This window comes from Neofelis nebulosa, chromosome 18, assembly GCF_028018385.1.
Source record: "Neofelis nebulosa isolate mNeoNeb1 chromosome 18, mNeoNeb1.pri, whole genome shotgun sequence".
NCBI lineage: Eukaryota > Metazoa > Chordata > Mammalia > Carnivora > Felidae > Neofelis > Neofelis nebulosa.
This window is the reverse complement of record NC_080799.1, coordinates 44519531-44535555: the sequence shown is the minus strand read 5'-3', so window position 1 is coordinate 44535555 and position 16025 is coordinate 44519531. Positions and strand designations below refer to the sequence as shown.

At 67.7% G+C, this 16025-nt stretch overlaps 1 protein-coding gene across 3 annotated transcripts in view; it reads left to right on the top strand.

Annotated features, from left to right (window-relative positions):
- Positions 1-15540, top strand: part of CACNA1H (calcium voltage-gated channel subunit alpha1 H) — a 61651-nt gene extending 46111 nt beyond the window's left edge. For 2 of the 3 annotated variants that reach the window (XM_058711547.1, XM_058711545.1), the window contains 23 exons: positions 608-725; positions 901-1056; positions 1269-1359; positions 1500-1708; positions 3177-3587; positions 4144-4244; positions 4420-4543; positions 4631-4699; positions 4794-4978; positions 5194-5320; positions 5565-5690; positions 5916-6005; positions 6237-6429; positions 6924-6941; positions 8331-8482; positions 9274-9383; positions 9562-9695; positions 9915-9989; positions 11386-11460; positions 12539-12660; positions 12759-13161; positions 13251-13423; positions 13980-15540. In XM_058711547.1, coding sequence (XP_058567530.1) covers positions 608-725; positions 901-1056; positions 1269-1359; positions 1500-1708; positions 3177-3587; positions 4144-4244; positions 4420-4543; positions 4631-4699; positions 4794-4978; positions 5194-5320; positions 5565-5690; positions 5916-6005; positions 6237-6429; positions 6924-6941; positions 8331-8482; positions 9274-9383; positions 9562-9695; positions 9915-9989; positions 11386-11460; positions 12539-12660; positions 12759-13161; positions 13251-13423; positions 13980-14981 — 4264 coding nt within the window. In that variant the 3' untranslated portion in view covers positions 14982-15540. The remainder of the gene's footprint in view (positions 1-607; positions 726-900; positions 1057-1268; positions 1360-1499; positions 1709-3176; positions 3588-4143; positions 4245-4419; positions 4544-4630; positions 4700-4793; positions 4979-5193; positions 5321-5564; positions 5691-5915; positions 6006-6236; positions 6430-6923; positions 6942-8330; positions 8483-9273; positions 9384-9561; positions 9696-9914; positions 9990-11385; positions 11461-12538; positions 12661-12758; positions 13162-13250; positions 13424-13979) is intronic. The other variant, XM_058711546.1, reaches the window with a different exon arrangement.
- Positions 15541-16025: the final 485 nt, after the last annotated feature.

Sequence of the window (16025 nt, the reverse complement as noted above, 5' to 3'; positions counted from 1 at the left end):
CACCGAGGGGCTGCGTGGTCGGGACCTGGAGCGCAGGACGCTGTGCCGGGCACGGCCCGCCCACCGCTCCGCCCACCGCTCTGCCCCCTGTTTGCGGAGGCTCCGTCACTGGTTCTCTGTTCAAACTTCATTGGCTGGCCTTCCGTGTGCTGGCAGGACCTGTGGGACCCCAGCGTGGGCTCCGCTCTGCAGGCTCGCAGCCGGGTGGGGGGATGGGCAGGACCCCCAGATGGATGGATGAGGATCTGTGCCCCAAGGAAATCAGGGAAGGAGTGGGGGCAGCCTTCACCTGCTGTGTGCTGAGCACCCACTGTGTGCCAGCCTGGCGTGGGGTCAAGCCTCGAGGATGGGCTGGGGCAGAGAACGGCCCAGGCAGGCTGAGCGAGACAGGCCCCGGTTTCTCCCACCCCGGTCTCCGTCTTCCCACCTGTAGGATGGAGGTGGCTAGGCCATGGGCACCGGCAGGGAGGCCCCTGTAAAGCAGGAAGCTGGGGACTGGGCCAATGGGGAAGGCGTGGAAGGGCAACCCCTGGGGGCAGGGATGGCCACGTGGCGCTGCACCTGCTCACCTGCTGCCCGCCTCCCTGCCATCCTGTCCTGCCCTTAGCATCCTGGGCATGCACCTCTTCGGGTGCAAGTTCAGCCTGACAACAGACACCGGAGACACGGTCCCCGACAGGAAGAACTTTGATTCCCTGCTGTGGGCCATCGTCACCGTGTTCCAGGTACAGCCGGGGGGAGGCAGGCATCCCCTGACGGGAATGGCGGTCCCCGGGAGAACCCCCCCCACCCTGCTCGGGGCAGCCCCAGCATGTGCCTTGGTCTGTCTGAGGCCAGTGCGGTGAAGCCGCCCCCCAGGGCTCCCTGGCATCTCCAGCCCCACCCGGCTCCTCTCGGCAGATCCTCACCCAGGAGGACTGGAACGTTGTCCTCTACAACGGCATGGCCTCCACCTCCTCCTGGGCGGCCCTCTACTTTGTGGCACTGATGACCTTCGGCAACTATGTACTCTTCAACCTCCTGGTGGCCATCCTGGTGGAGGGCTTTCAGGCAGAGGTGAGGGGCGGGCATCCCACCAGACAGACATGGAGAGCGAGCGTCGTTTTGCCACCATACCTGCCCTTGGCAGTAATCTCGGGCCGAGCCCTCCCGGCTACGCCCAACTCCACGCCAGCCTAGCCCAGGGAGGAGGCCTGCGTGGGGGTGTTTGACGCAGATGGGTCCTGTCCCAGGGGAGCCTCACGTGTGTCTTCTGTCTGCGGGCACAGGGTGATGCCAACAGGTCCGACACGGACGAGGACAAGACATCCGCCCACTTGGAGGAGGACTTTGACAAGTTCCCAGACGCCCGGGCGACGGGTGAGCGTTTGCACCATGGGGGTCGAGGGGGTGCCATTCACCCCATCCTGGCCTAGCACGGGCTCCCGTGGGCAAGTTCTAGGGGGCACGTTCGCTTCCTGGAAGCTCTGCGGGTGCAAATCCCCGCCTCCTGTCTGCAGAGGTGAAGATGTACCCACTGGCAGTGACCCCCAACGGGCACCTGGAGGGCCGAGGCAGCCTGCCCCCTCCCCTCATCATGCGCACAGCGGCCACGCCCATGCCCACCCCCAAGAGCTCCCCACACCTGGACCCGGCCCCCGGCCTCCTGGAGTCGAGGCGCGGCAGCAGCGGCTCTGTGGACCCCCAGCTGGGCGACCAGAAGTCACTGGTAGGGACCCTCCCCTGCCCCGGCTCCAGGCTTCACCTACGTGGGTCCTTGGGGCCTTTCCCAGTATGCGTGTGGGTCCTGCACGCGCCACAGTCCCACCCCGTGGGTCCCCATCCCCGAGCGGAGGAGACAGGCGCTCCGTTTTCCCGTACGTGGAGCCAGAGCGGCAGCTCTTGCAGACGGAGCGGGAGCGGAGCACACGCGGGAGCGCGTGGCGATCCCTTCCTCCCCGGCAGTTCATCTTCCCGACCGAAGTGAAAGATAAACGCCGGTAGAGCACGGGACATACCTCGGGAGGGCAAAGGAAAGGGACAGCAAGGAGGGGACACACGCTAGAAGCCGGGGGGTAGGGGGGACACGTGATAGAAGCTGGGCGGGGGCTCCCCATGCAAACCCAGGAAACGCCGCCCCAGCAGACACAGTCCACCCTGCTTCCAGAAGGCAGGGGAGGGGCGGGTAGGGGGGGCAGAGTGGGAGAAGCTAGCCGCCAGGGGAAGCCAGGGGTGGGCGGGGCGTGTACACGCAGGAAAGTGCAGAGCAGGAAGATGGGACATAGTGTGGCCATCACCGAGAAGCACTCAGCCGAGCAGCAGCATAGCGGCCTGATTCATCCAGCCTGGATGCTGGGGACCGAGGGAGGGGGACAGGCAGCGTCGTGCTGGCCCCGGGAGGTAGAAGTGAGTAACAGCGGAGAGGGCGAGGAGGCAGAGGCAAAACCCCTGTCTCTTCTGAGACAGCCGCTCAACAGTTGTACACGTCCAACGGTGGCCAGTTAGGAGCTGATTTGGGGGCCCACCCGGCAGCTCTACCAGTGTCTGAGGATGTCTGGCCCAGTGCTGGTGCCAGGCTTGTTGATAAGCACCCCTACCTGCTCTCCAGGCCAGAACGGTCAAAGTTGCCCAGTCCCAATCCCAACCCAGCCCCGGCCCTGGCCCCAGCCCGACCCCAGCCTCAGCCCGGGTCAGCCCAAGCTCCAGCCCCAGCTCAGCCCCAATTCAGCCCCAGCCTCAGCCCCAACCCCAACCCAGCCCCATCCCAGCCCCAACCCAGCCTCAGCCCCAACCGGGCCCTGGCACAAGCCCCGGCCTCAGCCCCAGCCCCAGCCTCAGCCCAGCTCGGCCCAAGCTCCAGCCCCAACTCAGCCCGAACTCAGTCCCAGCCCCAGCCTCAGTCCCAGCCCCAGCCCCAGCCCCAGCCCAACTCAGCACTCCCAACACTCACTGGCTGTCTCAGGCTCTTCGTTGACCGGCTTTGTGCCACAGGCAGACCACTGAAAACGCAGTCTGCTCGCTGGTAGGGTTGTGTGCGCGTTACAGGAGGTGATCCACAGACAGATGCCGCCTACAGCGTTAGTAGTAATGCAGCTGGTCAGGAAAAGCCCCTGTGGCCAGGTGCCCAGGGCCTGGGATGTCTCGGCGGGGGGCTGGCCCTGCTCACTCCTCACCCCCCCCCCCCCACACACACACAGTCCAGCCTCCGAAGCTCGCCCTGTGCCCACTGGGGCCCCAACAGCGCCTGGAGCAGCCGGCGCTCCAGCTGGAACAGCCTGGGCCGCGCACCCAGCCTCAAGCGCCGGAGCCAGTGTGGGGAGCGGGAGTCGCTGCTGTCCGGGGAGGGCAAGGGGAGCACGGACGAGGAGGCGGAGGATGGCAGGCCGGGGGCGGGGGCCTCGCCGGGGACGCGCACCGTCCCGCTGCGCCGTGCCGAGTCCCTGGACCACCGCAGCACGCTGGACCTGCGGCCCCCGCGGCCAGCCGCGCTGCTGCCCAGCAAGTTCCACGACTGCAACGGGCAGGTGCTCGCCCTGCCCGGTGAGTTCTTCCTGCGCATCGATAGCCACAAGGAGGACTTGGCCGAGTATGACGACGACGTGGAGAATGTGAGCGGGGCCGTCCTCCACACCTCCCTCCCGTTTGGGTTTGTTCTCCAAAGCAGAGTCTGAGGCGGGGACCCAGGGCACGTCACTCGTGGGGTCTCCTGGTGCCCCAAGACAAGTGGGTGGGGAGAGCAGGACAGGCTGAGCAGCCCTTGATGCCGTCCCGGGACACGGCCTCAGCTCATGCGCCCGGAGCCCTGGAGCAGATTGGCCCCGGGCTCGACCCTGCGCCCACCTGAGGGCTGGTTCCGAGCCCTGAGCAGGTCAGCTCCTGGCAGGCAGCTCCTCAGATGCAGAGGGCAGGGCCACCTTCTCAGTGAGGCCCTTTTTCAGGGTGGTTCTGCAGGATGGGGGCCAGCTGGGGGAGGGGTCCCCTGGACTCCCAGCGGGGGTCTCTGTCAGTGGGTGGGGAGGACCAGGCTGGAACTGCTGGGACCCCGGAGACAGAAGGATGGGGCTGGGCCCGAGGAGGAGGCGGGCCCTGAGTGTGGGAGGGCCCGCGGTGGGGGGCGGGGGCAGGCTGGGAGGGGCCCTGAGGACCTGCGTCCTCTGCCCCCAGAGCTGCTGCCTGCGCCTGCGCAAGGTGCTGGAGCCCTACAAGCCCGCGTGGTGTCGGAGCCGGGAGCCCTGGGCCCTGTACCTCTTCTCCCCGCAGAACAGGTGAGGGGCACGCGGCGAGGGGCTGACTCCGCCCCCTGGGTTCCTGTGCTCCCTCCACGCAGTGAGCGTCCCTGGGCCTCGGGGTCTCTTGCGCCCGGAGCTGTTTTCTCTGGGGCTGTAGCAGCCACGCTGTCCCTGGAGCGGGTCACGCTGCCTCACGTGCCCAACCGCCCAGGTTCCGGGTCTCCTGCCAGAAGATCATCGCTCACAAGATGTTCGATCACGTCGTCCTGGTGTTCATCTTCCTCAACTGCATCACCATCGCCCTGGAAAGGCCTGACATCGACCCCAGCAGCACCGTGAGGCGCCCTTCTGGCCCGGGGGGGGGGGGGGGGGGGGGGCACGGCTGAGTGCCGCCGGCCCCTCTCACCAGCCTGTCCTTGCAGGAGCGTGTCTTCCTCAGCGTCTCCAACTACATCTTCACGGCGATTTTTGTGGCTGAGATGATGGTGAAGGTACCAGCGGGCCCAGCAGTGTGCAGTTTCTGTACTTGTCCCAGCCCCCAATTGAATGTGCCCCCCACCTGGGCTCCTCCTCTGCGCCTCCCAGGTCGTGGCCCTGGGCCTGGTCTCCGGCGATCACGCCTACCTGCAGAGCAGCTGGAACGTGCTGGACGGGCTGCTGGTCCTGGTGTCCCTGGTCGACATCGTGGTAGCCATGGCCTCCGCCGGTGGCGCCAAGATCCTGGGCATCCTGCGAGTGCTGCGCCTGCTAAGGACGCTGCGGCCTCTGAGGTGGGCGGGGCCTCGGCCGAGCCAGGGAGGGGTGGGGCCTGGAGTCCAGGAGGAGGCAGGGAGAGGAGGAGTGGGGGAAGGGGCGGGGCCTTTGCCGGGTGGGGGTGGGGTTGTGGAGGGGCGGGTCCTGGAGTCAGGGAAGCGGGAAGGAGGGGGGGCATGGGGGATGGGGGTTGGGGGCTGGGTTCAAGGATGGGCCCCTGCTCTGCGTCCAGGGTCATCAGCCGTGCTCCAGGCCTGAAGCTGGTGGTGGAGACTCTGATATCGTCACTCAGGCCCATCGGGAACATCGTCCTCATCTGCTGTGCCTTCTTCATCATCTTCGGCATCCTGGGGGTGCAGGTGCGCACCCTGCTTGCCCGTGGGTGTCCCGGCTGTGGGATAGTGGTCTGTGGTCAGCAGCAGCCCGGCAGCCCTGGGAGGGCTGGGCGGGGCGGGTCTGGTGGACTCGTGGGTCCGCCCCCGTGAGTTCCGACCCGGTGGGAAGAGCAGGCAAAGCCTTCAGAGTCAGGGTCTCAGGGAAGTCCCGGCCGCCTTGGGAGCCAGGAGGGCGGGGCCCTCCGCATGACCCCGACGCCCTGGTCAGCTCTTCAAGGGGAAGTTTTATTACTGCGAAGGCGCCGATACCAGGAACATCTCCACCAAGGCCGAGTGCCGGGCGGCGCGCTACCGCTGGGTCCGGCGAAAGTACAACTTCGACAACCTAGGCCAGGTGGGCGGGGCGGGGCTCTGGTGGGGGATGGGCAGGGCAGGGATGGGGTGCAGGCAGCGGGTGCAGGCTGCCCTCCTCCTCCTGGGAAAAACGGAAACCCCGGACGGCAGTCACGGTCAGGTCTGTCTGTGCGCCGGAGACCATCAGCGGGGGGTCGTGTGGTCCCTCGGGTGTCTCGGGGTGAAGGCAGGGCTGTGGTGACCACCCTTGGCTCCGGCCCCGCAGGCGCTGATGTCCCTGTTCGTGCTCTCCTCCAAGGACGGCTGGGTGAACATTATGTATGACGGGCTGGACGCCGTGGGCATAGATCAGCAGGTGCGGGGGGCGGGGGGGCAGCCCCGGCCTCCCGGGACCCACTTCTCCGTGTCTTCTGGGTCGTCTCGGGCAACATGACCCCAAGAGGCTGCCTTTGGCCTCGGAGCTCGCGGCCGTGTGGGGCCAGAGCTCTCCCAGGCAGCCCCGTCGCGGATCCTGCCGTGCGTGGGCCGTCCCGGGGGCAGGTGCCCTCTGGAGGACGGGGACCCACGTGTCACTTGTGTGCCGCAGCCGGTGCCCAACCACAACCCGTGGATGCTGCTGTACTTCATCTCCTTTCTGCTCATCGTCAGCTTCTTCGTGCTCAACATGTTCGTGGGCGTCGTGGTGGAGAACTTCCACAAGTGCCGGCAGCACCAGGAGGCCGAGGAGGCGCGGCGGCGCGAGGAGAAGCGGCAGCGGCGCCTGCAGAGGAAACGCAGGAGTAAGGCGCTCCGGGTGGCAGTGGGTGGGCCCCTTCCACCCGCGGGAGCCCCGTGCCCGTGGGACTGCAGAACGGCTCCGGCCGGGTCTCCCTTCCACGCGGGCCCCAGCAGCTTCTCCGCGGTGGGACCGGAGTGCCCCGCCTCGTCCTGGGCCTGCGTGGGGGCCGGGCCCCCCCCCCCCCAAAGGAGGGGCCAGGACAGGGGAGGGCGCCGGGGACAGGTGGCGCAGGGGTCTTCTCCCAAGGGGCACAGGACACGAACGAGACCCCCGGTTTCCAGCGCCCGTCGCCACAGGGGCAGGTCCGTTTCCCGAGGGAAGAGCGAGCGAAGCCGTCAGTCAGACAGGGTCTTAGGGGAGTCCCGGCCAGCTGGGGAGCAAGGAGGGCTTCTTGCAGGAGGGGGCCTGCTGAGTGTCCCCACCTGCCCCGCCCCGTGTGGAGTGTCCATGCCCCACCCCCCGAGGCCAGCTCAGACCATCTCCTTGTCTTTCCAGGCACCTTCCCCAGCCCAGGTATCTGCCCCCCGCCCTGCATGTCTTAGCGCCCCCCGCTTCGGCCAGCCAGTGCACGGGGCTACGGGCTGGCCTGGGCTCCGTTGCTCTGTTGCTGCCATGGGAACGGGTGGACATTGCAGGCTGGTGCCGGGCCTGCTGGGGTCCATTGCGGGCTGGGCCCAGGATGGCTGGGGGGTGGGCTCCAGGCATCGGCGGGAGGGAAGATCCGCTGGCTCACCTGCCTGGCGTCCGTGTCGCGGTCTCCAAGCTCGGGCTCGTCCCTCCACCTGGCTGCCTGCATGGCTGGAGCTCTGCTGCGTCCTGGGGCACCTGCCAATCTGTGGCCGCTCCCCGTCCCCGGCACTGGCCTGCCCCGCCCGGCTGTTTGCATCTTTGGCTTTGTGAGCTGAGCCAAGCTCTCTAGTGACTGCACGCCAGCCCGGGGAGCATGAGGGTCCCGGGGAGGGGTCGGCTCCCAGCAGCCCCTGCTCTCCCAGGCCCTGGGCCATCTGGCTCGGGCCGCCATAGCTCTTGCCACCCTGGCCATGCCTGTGCAGGGTGCTGTGGCCCAGGAGTGTGTCTGTGTGCGGTGGGGGCAGCTGTGCTTCACTTGGTGCTCAGCCGACACCAGTAAGCTCTAACGGGGTGACTGCAGGCAGCATTTAGTGCAGGCAGAACCGTTGGAGGACGCATGACCCCCGCCCCAGGTCGTGGCCATCAACCTCAGATGGACCAGAGGTCCGGCAGAGCTCAGACAGCAGGCGGTGGCCACTGGCCCCTTGGAGGACGAGGAGGGAGGGACTCTGGGCCTGGCGACCGGGGCCAGCTCATGCCCGGAACGAGAGAGAGAGAGAGAGCGCAGGGGGTAGGCCAGCCTGCCCTGTGGCGGCTGGGGTCGGGGATGGACTGACCCTGCCGACCGGGAAGGCCCTTGTCTACTCAGGCTTCCTCGTCAGGGCGTTTGCACTGGTGTTTGTCAGCCCAGGAGGGCCGACGACGAAGCCCAGCTTGGGAGCCCCCGGCAGGGTGGGGACTGAGCGGGGCCCCAGGGCAGGGCCCAGGTGGGGTCTCGGCTGCCAGGCCCACTCCTAGGCCCTGCCCTGGGGTTGGGGCCCCCTGATCAGATGGGCGACATGCTCCTGAGACCCAGTCCCCCAGCCCTCCCCTCCCGTGGTTCCAGCCGGCAGCAGGAGCCGGACGCGCAGGGAGCCACTTCTTGCCCCAAATGGTGCCCCCTTTCTGGGGAGAAACTCTCCCCCAAGGCTCGTGCAAACCCCCGTGTCTGAGCCCAAGGCCCTTCCCCAGCAGCTTGCACACCGCAGCTTCCGAGCAGACGAACGGGGCCATCTTGGTGCCGCGGGGCGCAGGCAGCCCCCTGCCCCAGCTCACGGCACCCTCTCCCTGCAGAGGCCCAGCGCCGGCCCTACTATGCGGACTACTCGCCCACCCGCCGGTCCATCCACTCGCTGTGCACCAGCCACTACCTTGACCTCTTCATCACCTTCATCATCGGTGTCAATGTCATCACCATGTCCATGGAACACTACAACCAGCCCAAGGTGGGGCTCAGTGCCCGGGGACTCCCGCTCCCCCCGCCCCCCACCGCCGTCCGCAGGACCAGTGGCGAGGACGCAAGCCCTGGGAGGGCCGTTGGTGGGGTCTGACGCTCAGCGGGGTGGACCTGGTCAGAGCCAGGGGCGGGGGTCCCACGTCTGCAGACTTTCCCAAGCCCTCGCTGGGGTCGGTGGGGTACGTGAAGCTATGGTTTGAGCAAAGCGTCCTTGTTTTCCTTTTTTTAGAACTGGTTGAACCTCCCTGGGCCGTGTGCCCTGGGGGGCCCTCCCCGTCTACCTCCATGGTGCCATCTGCAAATGAGGAGGGCCCTCCCCCCAGTAGTGCTGTCTGTGGGAACATCCAGCTGCTCAGGCATCAGCTGGGCAGGGGACGGGCAGGGGGAAGGCAGTCGGCTTTTTATTTCGCCCTGATCTGGTGTGCGTCCCCATTTCATCAAAGAAAGGACAGCCGTCTTTCTCCCGCAGAGGAAGGGACGAGAACAACAGAGCCTCCCACCCTGAACCTACGTGGCTTTCCTTGAAGCCACGCCGGGTGTGGCATGGCCACGTCCTGGGATGTGGGTAGGGGTCCACTTGAGGCTGGGCCAGGGGTCTGGGCTTGGGAGGGACCGGTGCCCTCGGCCCAGAGGCTGTCCACGCCGCCAGACCAGGCGCTGCCCTGCACACAAGGGTTTGTTGGCCAGGCCCGAGAGACGAGGCTCTGCTGGGGCGGAGGGGGGTGGGGCTGGCACACAGGCACCTCGGGCGGGCCCTGCAGCCTGACGCTCTCTTCACAGTCCCTGGATGAGGCCCTGAAGTACTGCAACTATGTGTTCACCATCGTCTTTGTCTTTGAGGCCGTGCTGAAGCTGGTGGCTTTTGGGTTCCGGAGGTTCTTCAAGGACAGGTGTGTGGGGCGGGCCCCGGAGCCTGGAGGACCCTTGGGGCACGGGCGGGTGAGAGCCACAGCCCTGCGCCCCGTGGTCCCGGCCCGAGGCCCGACGACGCGGTCCTGCCGCGTAGCGGTGCGGGATGCAGCCGGGGCGCCGGAAGGAGGCCCTGAGCCCGCCCGCCTCCTGCCCCAGGTGGAACCAGCTGGACCTGGCCATAGTGCTGCTGTCCATCATGGGCATCACGCTGGAGGAGATCGAGATGAACGCGGCCCTGCCCATCAACCCCACCATCATCCGCATCATGCGTGTGCTCCGTATCGCCCGCGGTAGGCCGCCCGCCTGTCCCTCCCGGGGACCCCTGCCCGTGGCCTCCGCGGCCCGGGCCCAGCGTCCTTCCTCGGCTCGCCCTGCGGCGTCCCCCTGGGCTCGGTCTGGGGGCCGGGGAGCGTAAGGGATGGGGGTGGGCCCGGGGTCTCCGGCAGCAGGGGAGGGTCAGACTGGCCCAGGCCCCACGCCCCCCACTGATGCTCGGCTCCTGGCCCTAGTGCTGAAACTGCTCAAGATGGCCACAGGCATGCGGGCCCTGCTGGACACGGTGGTTCAAGCCCTGCCCCAGGTAGGTCAGCAGCTCCTCGACCCGGGGCCCGGGTCCGCTTCACGGCCCCGAGGTGGGCATGACAGCCGCCCCCAAGACCACGAGACGCGGGGGGGGGGGGGGGGGGGCCTCACTCGATGCGATTCATTCGCTGACACGGTCATCGGTCTTGCAAAAGCCACGGTAACCGCCCCACGTGTGCAGGGAACGCCTCTGCTGTGCTGGCAGAGAGGAGGGCTGTGTCTCTCTGGGCCTCGGTTCCTCTGGGAAAGACTGGAGACCAGGGGGCACCTCCCCCAGTCCGATTCTGGATGCAGTGGGCAGAGGATGTGGACCAGAAGGACTTGTCTGAGTTCAGAGGACTGCACCCAGGGCGTCCGTCCACCCCTGTGTCCTTCTGTCCGTACGTCCAACTCTCCACCAGGCATCCATCTGTCTGTCCATCCGTGTCTTTCTCTCCATACATCCAACTCTCCACCAGCCGTCCGTCTGTCCATCCACACATGTCCTTCTGTCCATACATCCAACTCTCCCACCCGCCATCTCTCCACCTGTGTCCTTCTGTCCATTTGCAGGCCTCCCACCAGCTACCTGTCCGTCCACCCCTGTGTCCCTTCTGTCCATCTCTAGCCCTCCCACCAGCTATCTGTCCGTTCACTCCTGTGTCCTTCTTTCCATACATCAGCTCTCCCACCAGCTGTCCGTCCACCCCTGTGTCCTTCTGTCCATCTCCAGCCCTCCCACCAGCTATTTGTCCGTGCACCCCTGTGGCCTTCTGTCCATGTCCAGCTTTCCCAGCCAGCTGTCCGTCTGCTAGCCCAGCACGTTCCTATCCAGCCGCTCACTCACCCCCACAGCCCCTCCTCTCCAGCCATCTGCACACCACACCCCCCCTCCCACCTTCGGCCAGCCCCCTCCTGTCCCCTCTGCGGCCCCTGAGGCCCGTGCCAGCAGGAGTGATGGGGGGAAGGGGTGGAGGAGTCAGGGGGATGGGTGCTAGAGAAGGAGCGGCACGGGTCACAGGACGCCAGGGCGCCCTGCCGAATGCGGCATGTGCCAGGGCTGGGCAGGGGGCAGGACGCCCTAGGTCTGCATAGCTAGTCCCCAGTGGGGTCCCTGAGGCTGGAGGTGGCCTGGGGCTCTGAGGAGCAGAGGAGCAGGGGGCGGTGGGGCCTGGGGTGCAGGGTGGGTGTGAGGAACTGAACCGAGGAGGGACCAAGGTGGGGGTGCTGGCAGAGGGGCCCCCGGGGGCCACAGAGCTCCAGGGCCTGAAGGGACGGGTGGAGAACAGGGCTCGAAGGCAGCCTCGGGAGCCTGGCCAGGAGTGTGGGTGAGGGCGGCGAGGTGGGGCGCCGAGAGCCCAGCGGGTGGGGGCTGAGGCTGCCCCTGACCTCACTCTGCTTCTCTCTTCGTGTAGGTAGGGAACCTCGGCCTACTTTTCATGCTCCTGTTTTTTATCTATGCTGCCCTGGGGGTGGAGCTGTTTGGGAGGCTCGGTGAGTGTGCGCAGCCTCGCCCACGCGCATGCGGTCCCCGGGTGCCCGCCCGGCAGACACCGGCCACCCGCCTCCTGCCCCATCTGTGTCCTCACCCAGCCGCCGCCCCCATCAGCCCTCGCTGCCCAAGACCCGCCCGTGCATCGGCCTCACACAGGGGCATCCGCACATTCGCAGGAGTGTGGTGCCAGACCCCTGACACGCATGCACACACGGACGTGCACGGATACACACGTGTTCACGCCTAGCCAGGAGGACGGGGCCATACGTGAGCGTGAGGAAGTGTGCGCGTGCAGATACGCACTCGCAGGCACATGCACCCGCCTCCCCGCTTCTTGTGGTCCCCGGGATACAAACGCTGCCCCGTGTCCTTTTTAATGGTCACCGGGGATTCTTTCCACCCCCCAGGCCCGAGGCTCTGGCGTGGCCAGGGAGCAGGTGGGGACTTTCCAGGACAGCCCAGTCCCTTGGGATCTCCTCAAAAACACCCGATGTCACTGAGTGCTTAGTGGCTTCCGGCAGCCGCCAGCGTGGACTTGTCTATAAGGCGGCGGAGGTGGCCGTCACAGCTCAGGGTCTGCCCAGAGGGGATCCTGGGACTCGGCAGCTGGTGCCCCAGACCCCAGCCCCCTATTCGGGGTGCTTCCTGTGCCCTGCGACAAGGCCGCCGTGTCCGTCCTGGCCCTGCGCCCCGAGGGCATGCTGACCTGAGAGGCAAGCCTGGGGAGCAGGGGTGCCCTCTGCTGGGGCTCAGCCAGAACCGGCTGCCACGGAGGGCTTGGCCTGTGTACCCGCGGACCGTGTCCACCTGGAAAGTCTCACATGTCAGGGTGGGGCTCCAGGCAGCCCTGTTCCCCTCCCCCGGCCTTGAAAGGACACGGCCCCCACAGAGGCCAGCACCCACCTGCCGGGGCCCCCGAGCTGCGCGGGTCCTTTTCCCCAAGAGAGCGCGATCTGCTCCCTGGGGGAGGGCAGGGCTCTCGGTTGGGTCCGGCGTGGCCCTGTGTGGCCTCGGGGCCCAGGGTATACACCACCCTGCAGAGCCCTCGGGCTGACCGAACGAGGGTCTCCCCGGCAGAGTGCAGTGACGACAACCCCTGCGAGGGCCTGAGCCGGCATGCCACCTTCTCCAACTTCGGCATGGCTTTCCTCACGCTGTTCCGCGTGTCCACGGGGGACAACTGGAACGGGATCATGAAGGTAGCACCTGAGCCGTTGTGGGGGGTGAGGCGCCCAGGGGATGGGGGGGAGGGGGCGGGGGGCGGGGCGCCCTGCAGTCGCCTGCTCTGCCTCCGCAGGACACGCTGCGGGAGTGCGCCCGCGAGGACAAGCACTGCCTCACGTACCTGCCAGCCATCTCCCCCGTCTACTTCGTCACCTTCGTGCTGGTGGCACAGTTCGTGCTGGTCAACGTGGTGGTGGCCGTGCTCATGAAGCACTTGGAGGAGAGCAACAAGGAGGCCCGCGAGGATGCCGAGCTCGACGCCGAGCTGGAGCTGGAGGTGGCGCGAGGCCCCCCCGCCCGCCCCAGGCCCGCGGCCCCACAGAGCCCGGCCGCCCCCGGCCTCCTGGTCGCGCGCAAGGTGTCTGTGTCCCGGATGCTGTCCCTGCCCAACGACAGCTACATGTTCCGGCCCGTGGCGCCCGCCTCCGCCCCACACCCTCGCCCGCTGCCGGAAGCGGATGCGGAAACCTGCTCAGGTAAGGCCCCTGGAGGCGGCCGGTGGGACGGGGCGGCCGGGCCTCTGCCAGGTGGCCGAGGCTGCAGCGTTCTCACCTTCCTGCCCCAGGGCCTGCCCCGGGTCTGTCCACCTCTGCACACTCCCTGCCCACAGAGCCCTGCACCTCCCTCCGGGTCTCTTCGGCCGCACCGTCCCCAGCCAGGGACAGTGACACCCTCGGTGCCCTGTCCCCTCGGGGCGCAACCCGCTCCCCCAGCCTCAGCCGACTGCTCCGCAGACAGGTAGGAGAAGCCCTCCGAGTCCCGCGGCCCAGGCCTGGGGGCCCCACCATGGTTCCCTCCCGTTTGAAAGATGAGTAGCGGGGACACCAGGGGAGGGGGGCACGTCCCTGCAGTCTGGGATGACGTACAGGGCCCAGGAACCGCGTCTCCTCGGGCACTAGTCTCAGTCCCGTGCAGCGCAGCACCCCTGAGCCTCGCCCATACCCTGAGAGCACTCTCCACCTGCCGCGACCTCAGATCCTCTCTCTGCCACGTGCCCTGTGCTTGGGCTTCCGGGCCCTGCTGGCGCTGTGCAGGGTGGGGGCTCTGTGCCCAGCGGGGCCTCCCGGGCCACAGCAGGCTCTGCCTACGGGAGTTCAGGTCCTTAGTCCTCTGTCCTCGCTGTGCCCCCAGCACGAGCAGTGCGTTCGGCATAGGTGGGGCGGGGGGACGGCGTGTCCGCTCGCCCTGGGGAGTCTCGGTCCTACTCTGCGGGTGGGGTGGGGGTTCCCGCGCCCCTGGCTGCTGCCTGGGTCCTGCCCGGCCTCCTCGGTCACTTGACCCTGTATCTTTGCAGGAGGCCGTGCGCACCAGCTCCCTGGAAGGGCAGATGGCCGGCCCCAGGGATGGTGGCCCAGGCTGGGCGGAGCCTGGCGGGAAGACCCCCGTGAGGCAGGTGTCCCTGGGGGCCTCCGTACGGTCCCCACCCCGTTCCCCGAGGCCCGCCAGCATCCGTGCCCGCAAGCACACTTTTGGGCAGCGCTGCGTCTCCGGTAGGCCGCCGGCCCCAGGAGGGGAGGAGGCCGAGGCCCCGGACCCTGCTGACGAGGAGGTCAGCCACATCACCAGCTCGGCGCAGAGCCCCTCGGCCTCCCCCGATGCCCCGGGAGCGGGCGGTGAGCCGGACCTGCACGGGTTCTGCGGCATCGACGCCCAGGGCTTCCGGGGGCAGCCAGGCCAGGCGGATGAGCAGAGGCGGCCTTCGGCGGAGCAGGGAGGAGGGGACGGCCGCTCAGAGGTCCGGGAGGTGAAGGCCCGGGTCCCGGAGGCAGAGCCCCCCTCAGGGGCCCGCAGGAAGAAGAAGATGAGCCCCCCCTGCATCTCCGTAGACCCCCCCGCAGAGGACGAGGGCACCGCGCGGCCCCCGGCGGCAGAGGGCAGTGGCACTCTGAGACGGCGAACCCCGTCCTGTGAGGCCACGCCACACAGGGACTCCCTGGAGCCCGTGGAGGGGGCGGGGGCGGACGCGGCCGCCAAGGGGGAGCGGCGCGCACAGGTGGCCTGCCGCGCAGAGCACCTGACCGTCCCCAGCTTCGCCTTTGAGCCGCTGGACGTGGGGGGCCCTGGCGGAGACCTGTTTGCGGACAGCGGCCACAGCGTGGCCCCTGAACCCAGAGCTTCCCTTTCGGGGGCCACAGTGCCTCCTGAACCCCACAAAACAGAGCCTCCCGTGCTCTCCAGCGACCCCCCAGAGAAGGGACGGGGGCTGCACCTCAAAGTTCTCCAGAGCCCCCCAAAGAAAGCGGGGTCCCCCCCGGCCACCCCCATCCCGGGTGACCACGTAGACAAGCCCGTGTAGCGGAGGGCACGGTGCCACACAGGTTTTAGCACTGGGGTTGGGGTGCACCCGGCAGGGTGGTGGCCCCGGGCAGGGCTGTGCGTGGACCCCAGCTCGGGCCCTGCCGAGGCAGAGGAGCCCAGGAGGCCGTCCGCCCAGGGAGAGGGAGGCAGACGCCGGGTCTGGACGAAGCAGAACAGGGGGTAGCCATCGGCCTGGGAGCCTCCGGCCGGTGCGCTCGGGTTTGGGTTTTCCCAGCTCCGCCAAGGCGGTCTGAGGCCTGGTCAGCGGTCCCCTCGCGACCGCTGCATCCCCGGGACAAAGACCAGAAAACGACCGAAAAGAGGAAGTCGGAGGCTGCCCGGCAGAGCCCCCTCCTCACACCCACTTACTTTTCTAGGGAACACGTGCTCGGGGCCACCTGTGCTCCGGTTGGCGGCAGCTCGGTCCCCGAGGCCACCACGGCCACGCTTCACTGTCGCTCACGGTCTGAGTCCTCACCTGTTTGTCCCCCCTCCTCGTCCCCCTCTGTCCGCCTCCGCTCCTGGGCCCGCTGCCCAGCATCTGTGTTGGGGCGATGGAGGCAGTGGGGTCCGTGCAATAAACCGCCGTCTCTGCTGGCGGCCCCGCCCGGGCTGGGAGGTTGCAGCAAAGCCCCTGCGGTTCGCGGACGTTTCTTTGACAAATTCAGGTTAAACGTCGCAATAATCTGATACAGGAAATTTGGCTGCTGAATGGAAGGGGGAAGGGGGAAGGGGGTGGGGGGCAAAGCAAAGGGGAATAAACATTAACTTATTTAAGAAACGCGTTGGGTTATCGCCTTCGGGACCCACACCGTTGCCAGGAGCGCGGCGGGCCCGTTGCCTCACCGAGAGTGGGGCTGGGTGATGCTCCCGGGCCAGCCTTGGAGTCTCCACGGAGGCTTGGCCCGGCCCCCCTCTGGTTCTGGAAGAAAGAGCCAGGCTCACGAGAGGGGAACCAAGTTCACACGTGGGCATTCACACTCTGGGGAAACTTGGCCAGTTTTTGCCAGGGCTCCCAGCAGGGCTGGGTGCTGGGGGGCAA